The sequence below is a fragment of the Schistocerca americana genome, chromosome 1 (assembly GCF_021461395.2).
Source record: "Schistocerca americana isolate TAMUIC-IGC-003095 chromosome 1, iqSchAmer2.1, whole genome shotgun sequence".
Lineage (NCBI taxonomy): Eukaryota > Metazoa > Arthropoda > Insecta > Orthoptera > Acrididae > Schistocerca > Schistocerca americana.
Window position 1 is genome coordinate 638,237,313 of NC_060119.1, and position 12,520 is coordinate 638,249,832.

The 12,520-nt window shown below is 53.7% G+C and overlaps 1 protein-coding gene across 2 annotated transcripts in view; it reads right to left on the bottom strand.

Moving 5' to 3' along the window:
- Positions 1 to 12,520, bottom strand: part of LOC124607626 (centrosomal protein of 112 kDa-like) — a 155,582-nt gene that overhangs the window by 37,904 nt on the left and 105,158 nt on the right. For both annotated transcript variants that reach the window (XM_047139921.1, XM_047139920.1), the window contains exons 10-11: positions 6,189 to 6,271; positions 6,081 to 6,106 (exon numbers count right to left, since the gene is read on the bottom strand). In XM_047139921.1, coding sequence (XP_046995877.1) covers positions 6,081 to 6,106; positions 6,189 to 6,271 — 109 coding nt within the window. The remainder of the gene's footprint in view (positions 1 to 6,080; positions 6,107 to 6,188; positions 6,272 to 12,520) is intronic.

Here is a 12,520-nt window from a genome sequence, read left to right on the forward strand (position 1 = left end):
GTTGTTCGGAAAGGTCCCCTAGAGTGAGCGCATATCCGACACGACCAGCAACCATCGAACCGTCAGTGTAAACAACACCAGAGCCCTGATACGTGGCCAGGATGGAATAAAAGCGGCAGCGGAAGGCCTCTTGAGGGACTGAGTCCTTAGGGCCCTGTGCCAAGTCGAGCCGAAGGCTAGGGCGACGAACACACCATGGGGGTGTATGCAAAGTAATCCGGAAAGGAGGTGGAACAGTGAAACCCTGGAGCCCAGAGAGAAGCTCCTCGACGCGGACCGCTATTGTACAACCAGACCGGGGCCGACGTTCTGGCATACGGACGACCGACCGCGGGAACAGGAGACGATAGTTTGGATGCCCGGGCGAGCTTAGAACATGGGCAGCATAAGCGGCCAGCAAACGTTGGCGTCGGAACCGCAGTGGAGGTACACCTGCCTCCACTAGTACGCTGTCCACAAGGCTGGTGCGGAAAGCACCAGTGGCAAGGCGTATCCCGCTGTGGAGAATCGGGTCCAGCACCCGTAACGCAGATGGGGATGCTGAGCCATAAGCCAGGCTCCCATAATCCAGACGGGACTGGATTAACACCTGGTAGAGCCGCAACAGTGTAGAGCGGTCGGCGCCACAGCGGGTGTTGCCCAAGCATCTCAGAGCGTTTAGATGCCGCCAACACGTCTGTTTCAGCTGCCGGATATGAGGCAGCCAAGTCAACCGGGCATCGAAAACCACCCCCAAAAACCTGTGTGAGTCCACCACCGAAAGAAGTTCGCCGTTAAGAGAAAGCTGCGGCTCCGGGTGGACAGTACGTCGCCGGCAGAAATGCATAACGCAGGTCTTGGCTGCCGAAAACTGAAACCCATGCGCTACTGCCCAAGACTGCGCCCTACGGATAGCGCCCTGTAGCTGACGTTCAACAGCTGCAATGCCGGGAGAGCTGTAATAAAGGCAGAAGTCGTCAGCATACAGGGAAGCGGAGACAGAGTTTCCCACGGCCGCAGCAAGACCGTTAATGGCTATTAAAAACAGACAGACACTTAAAACAGAACCCTGTGGCACACCGTTCTCCTGGACGTGGGAGGAACTATACGAGGCCGCGACTTGCACGCGGAAGGTACGACACGACAGAAAATTGCGGATAAAAATCGGCAGAGGACCCCGAAGACCCCATCCATGAAGCGTAGAAAGAATGTGATGACGCCACGTCGTATCGTACGCCTTCCGCATGTCGAAAAAGACGGCGACCAGGTGCTGACGGCGGGAAAAGGCAGTACGGATGGCCGACTCCAGGCTCACCAGATTGTCGGTGGCGGAGCGGCCTTTACGGAACCCACCCTGAGATGGAGCCAGAAGGCCCCAAGACTCCAGTACCCAATTCAAGCGCCGGCTCACCATCCGTTCAAGCAACTTGCAAAGAACGTTGGTGAGGCCAATGGGACGGTAGCTGTCCACCTCCAGAGGGTTCTTTCCAGGCTTCAAAACGGGGATGACAATGCCTTCCCGCCATTGCGACGGAAACTCCCCCTCGACCCAAAGACGGTTGTAAAGATCGAGAAGGCGCCGCTGGCAGTCCACTGAAAGGTGTTTAAGCATCTGACAGTGGATGCCATCTGGCCCAGGAGCGGTATCAGGGCAAGCAGCGAGGGCACTGCGAAATTCCCACTCACTAAATGGAGCATTGTAAGATTCTGGGTGGTTGGTGCGAAACGAAAGGCTCCGACGTTCCATCCGCTCTTTAATGGAGCGGAAGGCCTGGGGGTAATTCGCAGAAGCGGAACTCATAGCAAAATGCTCCGCTAAGCGATTTGCAATGACGTCGGAATCAGTACAAACTGCTCCATTCAGTGAGAGCGCAGGGACGCTGACAGGTGGCCGATAGCCGTAGACGCGTCGAATCTTGGCCCAGACCTGCGATGGAGTGACATGGAGGCCAATTGTGGACACATACCGCTCCCAGCACTCCTTCTTGCCTTGGCGGATAAGGAGGCGGGCCCGCGCACGCAGCCGTTTGAAGGCGATAAGGTGGTCGAGGGAGGGATGTCGCTTGTGACGCTGGAGCGCCCGCCGGCGATCTTTAATCGCTTCAGCGATCTCAGGCGACCACCAAGGCACAGCCTTCCGCCGAGGGGACCCACAGGAATGGGGAATGGCAGATTCGGCGGCAGTAACGATGCCGGTGGTGACCGATTGAACCACCGCATCAATGTCATCGGTAGAGAGAGGCTCAAAAGCGGCAGTGGAGGAGAACAAGTCCCAGTCAGCCTTATTCATAGCCCATCTGCTAGGGCGCCCAGAAGAGTGGCGCTGTGGTAGTGACAAAATGATCGGAAAATGGTCACTACCACACAGGTCGTCATGCACACTCCATTGGACAGACGGTAAGAGGCTATGGCTACAGATGGAAAGGTCAATGGCGGAGTAGGTGCCATGCGCCACACTGAAGTGTGTGAAGGCACCATCATTTAACAGCGAGAGATCGAGCTGCGACAATAAATGCTCAACGATGGCGCCTCTACCTGTTGCCACTGACCCACCCCACAAAGGGTTATGAGCGTTGAAGTCGCCCAATAGCAAGAAAGGTGGCGGCAATTGGGCGACCAGTGCAGCCAGGACATGCTGCGAGACATCACCATCCGGTGGAATGTAAAGACTGCAGACGGTAACAGCCTGTGGCGTCCACACGCGTACAGCGACAGCCTCTAAAGGCGTCTGGAGAGGGACAGACTCGCTGTGCAGAGTGTGAAGGACATATACGCAGACGCCACCAGACACCCTTTCATATGCTGCTCGGTTCTTATAATAACCCCGATAGCCACGGAGGGCGGGGGTTCGCATTGCTGGAAACCAAGTTTCCTGGAGAGCAATGCAGAAGAAAGGGTGAAGGCTGATAAGGTGGCGGAGCTCAGCTAGATGGTGGAAGAAACCGCTGCAGTTCCACTGGAGGATGGTGTTGTCCATGGCTGGGAAAGGCGTGACGGGACTGGGAAGGCAGATTACGCCACTGGGTCACCTGCTGCCTCCGATGGAGCATCCGTGCAAATGCCAGCCATTGCGTCCGCGGGACCGGCAAGAGCGAGGTCCTCAGCGGACGCCAGAATCTCCACCTCGTCCTCAGAGGCAGAGCTTGTAGGAAGCGGCGGGATCGGTGCCACCGCATTACCGTTGGTCTTGGGGACTTTCTTCTTTTTGTGCTTGTCACGCTGTGCCTTCGGCGCTTCAGGCTGCATGGGCTTCACTGGGTCAGTCTCAGGGACAGACGACGACCGCGAGGCCCGACGACCAGGGACTGGCGGTTGTTTCAACCACTTGCGGGCGTCCGCAATTCCACTGGTCGGAACTTGCGAAGGGAGGTCCCCAAGGGATCCCTTCCTGGCGAGAGCAGCCGAAGAAGTCTTCCGCTTCTCCGGCTGGGAAGGGGGAGCTGATGTCCCCGAAGGTTGGGAGGGTGTTGCTCCTGAAGAAGATGGAGCAGGAGCAACAGGGTGTGAAGTGCCCCCCACAAGCAAGGGGGCCGGTGGATGCTGACCGATCTTAGAGCCGATTCGTGATGACGGGAGAACCGTCGTTGCAGCAGTGGCGTAGGTGGACGGCATTGCCACAGGATGGAGCCTCTCATATTTCCGTCTAGCCTCGGGGTAGGTCAGCCGGTCCAAGGTCTTATATTCCATTATCTTCCGTTCTTTCTGCAATATCCTACAGTCCGGCGAGCAGGGGGAATGGTGTTCTCCGCAGTTAACACAGATAGGAGGCGGGGCACATGGAGTATCGGGATGCGAAGGACGTCCGCAATCCCGACACGTCATGCTGGAAGTACAGCGAGATGACATGTGCCCGAACTTCCAGCATTTAAAACACCGCATCACATCACAACGCTAAACCATCACCTTAACCTTTTCGGGTAAGACATCACCCTCAAAGGCCAAGATGAAGGCACCGGTGGCGACCTGATTATCCCTCGGACCCCGATGGACGCGCCGGACGAAGTGAACACCTCGTCGTTCGAGGTTGGCGCGTAATTCATCGTCGGACTGCAGAAGAAGATCCCGGTGGAATATAATACCCTGGACCATGTTCAGACTCTTATGCGGCGTGAAGCTAACGGAAACATCCCCCAACTTGTCACAATTGAGCAACCTCCGTGACTGGGCAGAGGATGCCGTTTTTATCAACACCGATCCAGACCGCATCTTGGACAAGCCCTCCACCTCACCGAACTTGTCCTCTAAATGCTCTACAAAGAACTGAGGCTTCACGGATAGAAAAGATTCCCCATCAGCTCTGGTACAGACAAGATATCTGGGCGAATACGTCTCAGTGTCACGCAATGCCTGTCGTTCCTCCCATGGTGTGGCGAGGGAGGGGAACGATTTGGGGTCATAAACGTTACCTTTAAAATGGGCTCTCGAACGCTTAGAGACTGCTGACGGCTGGCCGCCAGCGACAGATGATGTACCACGCTTCATTGCGGGTCATCCGCCCTGATGCCACCTACTCCGACCAAGGGCCCTCCCCACGGGCGCCACCCAGCCACAGCAAAGGCCACCTGGCAGGATGGCCATTGCCGGGAGTCCTGATGCCCCAGGGAGATGGGCATCTACTCCTTGGCATACGTGGGGAGTGAACGGCGCAGGCATCAGTAGAGCGATCCCTGTGTTGTCAGGGGGCTACAACCAAGAGGGTACATGGCGACCCCACCACAACGGACTGGCTACCGTGCTGGATCTTAGGGGCAAAAATGGCCAAGGTCGTCGTCACAGTTAAAAGAAACACTGCAGAGTGCAGCGTGGTAATCGCTCAAGAGATCGAAAACGAGCGGGACACCATTGCAACGACGAGAAAGACGGCTATAGGTCTAATTGCACGAAGGATACAGTGCACCATGTAAGGTGCCCTTCCCCAATTGGCTCGCTCTTCGGAATAATTTAGATAGATGGAGGTCAAACCCAAGAGGGGACCATCACATAAGGCCGAAACGTTTGAGACTCCTTTTAGTCGCCTCTTACGACAGGCAGGAATACCGCGGGCCTATTCTAACCCCCGAACCCGCAGGGGGGGGCTTTGTGCTTTTGGTGCCCTCAATCTGGTCATTTTCTGTAACTGATTGAGTGAGTCTGGCAGAGCATAATCACTTTATCTCAATTTGGTTACAAGTCTGTCGACAAATTGTGGAAGGATTGCTGTGCGTTTGAATTATGTTGTCGACAGGTCACACAATTTCGGGAGTGTAATTGTGCTTTGAAATGAATTGGGTCTGGTAGTGATTGAGTGGCTTCCGTCCCAGACTTCGAAGAACCTGGTATTGCACAACTGTTCCGTCTCTGTGGCAGTTATTCTAGATGGTACCTTACTATTATTTTATAATTTATCTGATGATGTTATCACAGCTTTAATTTGCCCAGCTAGTTTTATTAAACTTATTGCTGAGTTATGATGGCCCACTGCATTTGTAATTTTAGAGTACTCACAAATAAAGTGGTTACAGTTTTAAGGCAGGTTTCACAGTCTCATTAGGTATATGTAGTAACTGTTTTGCCTGAGCGAAGAATTCTGTTATATATACACTGAGCTTTCAATAGTAGTGTATTTGAGTACTAATTACTTTGTCATTTGTGGTTTCCCTTAATTGTTGCAGTGGATATCAGGGTCCTTACTAAGCTATCATCAAAACTTTGGTAGAGATTTATAGTGACAGTTTCCAGTTTCCTGTAACAGTACATAGGAGATTACACCTCCCTGCATCCAGAGCAACAATGGGACATTATGTACCAGTCATCTTTAAGAGATTCAACTATTCTGTCTAAACTTTATTCTAACAACTCAGAATCAAATTAACCCCGTCTGAATTAATATCCAGCCTTCCACTCCCATCATATGTTCCTATCCTGCTTCACTAATAAATCCGTCAAAATCTATGTTTCAAATGCACCAACAATATAATAGCAAAAAATGGCTTCAAAGTAGATTCAAATGCATGCAAAAGTGTATAAATTTTGTTGTAAAAGCATGAAAGATGGATGTCATAATACAGACAAAAATGTATAGAGGCAAATAACACATATATAATAGATAGCAACGCACGAACCTTGTTTAGCCGCCAATTTCTTGTTCCTGAAACAAAAGGAGATGAAACCATTAAAATTTTAAACATACTAAACATTACACTGTAACACAAAATAAAAATTATACCTACTGCTTATTATTTGTTACAGCAGCATCTTTACTTGATTCAACGGTCTTTTTCTTTGCATTTACAACTGTTCTCATTCGTGTACCCTGTAAATGCAAGCAGAAGGAATGAAACTAGGAACAATCTAAATAATGTATGGTAAAATATTACATCTGAAAAACACATTCCAAATTTTTGCTGCAAAAGATTAAGTTTTCTGTTGGGTCAAAAACTATGCTTTTAAACAGAGACAACTGAAGAGAAGAGCTTGGGAAAGTAATGTGTGCACTGGAAGAACAGCAGATACAACAAAGCCATAGAAAAGGAGAGAGATTGGGAGTGTCAGACAGAGAAGGTAATCCAGGGCACAGTGTAAACACATCATGAAGGTAAGCAGACCAGAGCAAACAGGGAAACCGATGTAGGTAGGTAGAGAGAGAGAGAGAGAGAGAGAGAGAGAGAGAGAGAGAGAGAGAGAGAGAGAGAGAGAGAGAGAGAGGGGGGGGGGGGGCAGTGAAATGGGGCAGGTTGAAGGAGTGGGATAGGGCACATGGAGAAGGTTGAGGTTGGCCGAGGGCCACGGAAGGGTGGGCCGAGGAGTGGGAGCAGAGGGGGGCGTGTGAAGCGTGATAAAAGAGTGATGTAAGACAGGGATGATGGGACCTAGGCCTCAGAGGTTCGGATTAGTGCAGGGAGGGGGAGGGGAGAGGGGGGGGGGGGTGGAGGTGGGGAAGAGCCAGACCAGCTGCTGGGGAGGCAGTTTTTTTTTTTTTTTTGTGGGGTTTAAGGGCGCTCAACTACTGAGGTCATTAGCGCCCAGTCACTGTTGTTGGAGCACATGGAATCTAGTAAAACTCAAGGGGAGGGGGGACACCAGAAAGACCTGACAAAGATGTAGATAAAATAAGTAAAAAGGTTAGATGTCTTTGGACAAGCCACTCAAAGTTATAAAACGCAGAACACGAGCAGCTGCTTGAGCGTCATCAGCTAAAATATCCGGTAAAGTAGATGGCAGGGACAGGACAACGAGAGACTGACTAAAGCGGGGACACGACAATAAAACATGGCGCACTGTTAATGCCTGACCACAAGGGCACTGCGGGGCTGGGTCACCGGAGAGCAGGTAGCGGTGGCTAAACTGGCAATGCCCAATCCGCAACCTGGTCAGAAGGACCTCCTCTCGCCGAGATGGTCGGGAGGAGGTTGTCCAAGCAGTTGGGAGCGGTTTTACTGCCCGGAGCTTGTTTCCTTGGAGGGATGACCAGGCATCCCACCACAACGACACAAGCCTCTTACAAACATCCCCACGAACGTCAGATGACGGGACACAATGGGAGGCTGGCCGAGGCAGGAGGACTGCAGCCTTGGCTGCAGCATCCGCAGCCTCATTCCCAGGCACTCCTACATGTCCGGGAACCCACAGAAAGCTGACAGGAGAACCATTATCAGCGGAAGAATGGAGGGACTACTGTATCTGTTGAACCAAGGGATGGACCGGATAGGGAGCTCCAAGGCTCTGAAGAGCACTGAGTGAGTCCGAGCAGAGTACATACGATGAATGGCGGTGGCGGCGGGCATACTGAACGACCTGATGGAGAGCAAAAAGCTCGGCTGTAAAGCTGGAACATTGGTCGAGGAGCCGGTATTTAAAGGTGGCGGCCCCGACGACAAAGGCACAGCCGACACCATCGTCAGTTTTGGAGCCATCGGTGTAAATAAAGGTGTGACCGGCAAGTCGAGCACAAAGTTCGACAAACCGTGAGCAATACACTGCAGCCAGAGTACCCTCCTTTGGGAGTGAGCTGAGGTTGAGATAAATATGAACCAGAGCCTGGAGCCAAGGTGGTGTCGGACTCTCACCCTCTCTGAAGGTGGTAGGGAGGGCAAAATCTGGTAGGGAGGGCAAAATCCAATTGTCGAAGCAGGCGACTGAAGCGGACTCCAGGGGGGGGAGGGGGGGGGGGGGCAGAAGTGCAGACACATACAACCCGTACTGACGGTCGAGAGAATCGGCGAAGGAGGACTGGTAAGAGGGGTGGTCGGGCATAGACAACAGCCGGCAGGCATACCGACACAGCAGTACGTCGTGCCGGTAGGTCAATGGTAATTCGGCAGCTTCAGCATAAAGACTCTCGACAGGACTAGTGTAGAAGGCTCCGGTCGCAAGACGTAACCCCCGATGGTGGATGGAGTTGAGACGGCGTAAGAGGGATAGACGAGTAGACGAAGCTCCCATAATCCAGCTTCGATCGGACTATGGACCGATACAAGCGAAGCGGGACAGTGCGATCCGCTCCCCAAGATGAACCACTAAGAACTCTGAGGACATTAAGGGAACGTGTACAATGGGCTGCCAAATAAGAGACATGCGGAGACCAACACAGTTTCCTGTCCAACGTGAGCCCTAGAAACTTAGTTGTTTCCACGAATGGGAGAACAACGGGACCGAGATGTAAGGATGGCGGAAGGAACGCTCTATATCGCCAAAAGTTGATACAAACCGTCTTCTCTTCAGAGAACCGGAAGCCATTTACCACGCTCCATGAGTATAGGCTGTCTAGACAACGCTGAAGGCAGTGCTCCAGGAGGCATGTTGTTTGGGCACTGCAGTAGATCGCGAAGTCATCGACAAAGAGAGAGCCTGAGACATTAGGTGGAATGCAATCCATAATTGGGTTGATCGCGATGGCAAAAAGGGCTACGCTCAAGACGGAGCCCTGAGGCACTCCGTTCTCCTGGAGGAAGACGTCGGACAATACGGAACCCACACGTACCCTAAACTTTCGATCCGTTAAAAAGGAATCAATAAAAAGGGGCAGGCGACCGCGTAGGCCCCACCTGTGCATAGTGCGGAGGATACCTCCTCTCCAACAGGTATCATAAGCCTTCTCCAAATCGAAGAACACGGCTACCGTTTGGCGCCTTCGCAAAAAGTTGTTCATGATGAATGTCGACAAGGTCACAAGGTGATCAACAGCGGAGCGGCGGCGACGAAAGCCGCATTGGACATTGGTAAGTAGCCGTCGAGATTCAAGAATCCAAACTAACCGAGCATGAACCATGCGCTCCATCACCTTACAGGCACAGCTTGTAAGAGAAATGGGGCGGTAACTTGAAGGAAGGTGTCTATCCTTCCCGGTTTGGGTATAGGAACGACGGCGGCGTCACGCCAACGCATGGGGACCTGACCTTCGGTCCAGACGCGATTGTAGGTACGAAGAAGGAAGCTTTTGCCCGCCGGAGAAAGGTGTGCCAGCATCTGAACGTGAATGGCATCTGGCTCCGGAGCAGAGGACCGGGACAGTGCAAGCGCACGTTCGAGTTCCCGCATAGTAAAGGGGGCATTATAAGTTTCCAGATTCAGCGAGTGGAAGGAAGGTCGCCAAGCCTCGTCTGCCTCTTTCCTGGGAAGGAAGGCAGGGTGGTAATGGGCGGAGCTTGAAACCTCCGCGAAAAACCGGCCGAAGGTGTTGGAGACAGCCACAGGATCAACGAGGACCTCATTACCTGAGGTCAGGCCAGGTACCGAGGAGTGGGCCTTAATGCCCGACAACCGGCGCAGGCCACCCCATACGACAGAAGAGGGAGTAAAACTGTTAAAGGAGCTGGTGAAAGAGGCCCAACAAGCTTTTTTGCTATCTTTGATGACTCTACGGCATTGCGCTCGGAGTCGTTTCTATCCAATACAATTCGCCAACGTAGGATGGCGGCGAAAGGTGCGTAAAGCACGTCGTCGAGCACAGATAGCGTCTCTACAAGCCTCGTTCCACCAGGGGACAGAAATGCGACGTGAAGAAGAGGTAGTACGAGGAATGGAACGTTCGGCAGCATTGATGATAACAGCCGTGAGGTATTCGACCTGACTGTCACAACAGAGAAAATCGTGGTCCGGAAAGGTCGCCAGGGAGGAGTAAAGTCCCCAGTCAGCTTTCGGTATGTTCCAGCTCGAAGGACGTGGGGATGGGGTGTGGTGCAGGAGACAAACGACACAGGGGAAGTGGTCGCTCGAATAGGTGTCAGAAAGGACATACCACTCTAACCGACGGGCAAGAGTGGTAGAACAGATCGAGAGGTCCAACCGGGAGTAGGTATGAGTAGAGTCCGAGAGGAAAGTTGGGGCGCCAGTATTGAGGCAGACAAGATTGAGATGGTTGAAGACATCCACCAAGAGTGAGCCTCTTTGACAAGATGCAGGAGAGCCCCAAAGGGGATGATGGGCATTGAAGTCGCCAAACAATAAAAACGGCGGGGGCAGCTGAACAATCAGGTGCATCATGTCAGCCCGACTAACTGCGGATGACGATGGAGTGTAGATGGTACAAACTGAAAAAGTAAAAGCAGAAAGAGTAATACGGACAGCTATTGCTTGGAGTGGGGTGGTCAATGGGATGGGATGATAATAGACATCGTCCCGAACGAGCAACATGACCCCACCATGAGCTGGGACACCGTCCACAGGGGTGAGGTCATACCGCTCCGAGGTATAGTGGGTAAAGGCAATACGGTCAGTCGGGCGCAACTTGGTTTCCTGGAGACCAAGGATGAGCGGACAGTGCAGGCGGAGGAGCAGTTGTAATTCCTCCCGATTAGATTGAATACCTCTTATGTTCCAATGTAACAAGGCCATCGCTAGTCAAAAAAGAGGGGGAACGAGACAGGGGAAGAGCTGGTCACCTCGATGGCCGCGGAGGGCCAGGTTTCGAGGGAACAACGCTACAACCGGCGGAAGGCGGATCCTGTTCCATCGAGTTGTCGCCAGCTGCGGCAGCTGTCCCTGGTGGTGTAGGAGGGGCAGCATCATTTGCCGACGAGAGGCCAGCTGAGCACCTGGCGGCAGAGCGTCCCGGCGAAATTGAGGACGGCCGGGAGCAGCGACTCGCGGATGGAGCGTCAGACGAAACGCGCCGGGGTGGAGAGGGGGATAGAGACTTCTTCTTGGAAGTCCGAGGAGGCACAGGGGTGGTGGGTTGGACCCGAAGAAGGTCCTCAAGCGCGGGGTCTGTTTTGGAACGCCGGACCTCGGAAGCTGGGGTCCGGAACATTTCCCCGATGGACGCCTGAGAAGAGGATCGCTTCTCAGGCGGGGGGGAGGGGGGGGGGGGGCGCCTGGGGCAGAGGGGGCGGGGGCAGGAGGATTTGGGAGGCGGAGATCCCGGAGGCAGAGGGGGGGGGGGGGGGGGGGGGGGCAGAGGGGGACAGGACGTCCACAATTGCCACAAAGGGGCTCAGCTTCACACCGTGACGACATGTGCCCAAAGCGCAAACACCGAAAACAGCGCATAGGAGGCGGGACGTAAGGTCGCACGTCGCACCGGTAGCACATCACCTTTACCTTCTCCGGGAGAACGTCCCCCTCGAAGGAGAGGATAAAGGCCCCGGTGTCGATGCGACGGTCTTTCGGGGCGCGCTGGACTCACCGGACGAAATGCACGCCTCGGCGCTCCAGGTTGGCCCTGAGCTCCTCATCAGATTGCAGCAGGAGGTCCCGATGAAAAATAACCCCCTGCGTCCTATTTAGTGCCAGATGCGGGACAATGGACACTGGGATATCCCCTAGGCGGTCGCACGCCTGGAGCGCCGCTGACTGTGTGGCGGAGGTGGTCTTTATAAGAACGGACCCCGAACGCATCTTACTGAGAGCCTCGATTTCCCCGAAGATGTCCTCAATGTGCTGAACAAAGAACATGGGCTTGGAGGTGGTGAACATCCCCCCATCGGTTCGAGAACACACCAAATAGCGGGGGAAGTACTTCGCCCCAAGCCGGCGGGCCTGTCGCTCCTCCCAGGGAGTGGCCAAGGGGGAAAGGGCAGGAGAACCAGAACTAGAGACAGTACCTTTCCTTTTGAAAGACTTGGCAGCAGAGCGACCTGATACGTGTTGACGTTTCATCTGCGAAACGTACGCCCCGATACCACCCACTCCGACCAGGGGCTCTCCCCACGGGCGCCACCCAGCCTCAGCAAGGGCCACCTGGCAGGATGACCGTTGCCAGGAGTCCTGATGCCCCAAGGAGACGGGCATCTACTCCTTGGCCGACGTGGGGAGGGTGCAGCTCAGGTATCTGCAGTACGATCCCTGTGTTGTCAGGAGGCTACAACCTAGAGGGTACATGACGACCCCACCACAACGGGCTGGCTACCGTGCTGGATTTCTGGTGCCATGGAAAGTCCATCATGATCGTAGGTGCAGATGGGGACGCACTATGGGCGTAACTTGTACAGCCCATCAGGCGTTTAGGCCCAATTTGAGGAATAGTGGGTATGGTTAAAACACCGGTACAATGCTGAGTGCCAAGGTCTTAGTGCACTGAGGACCAGTGGTACACCACGTAAGGCGTCCTTCCCCAAAAGGCTCG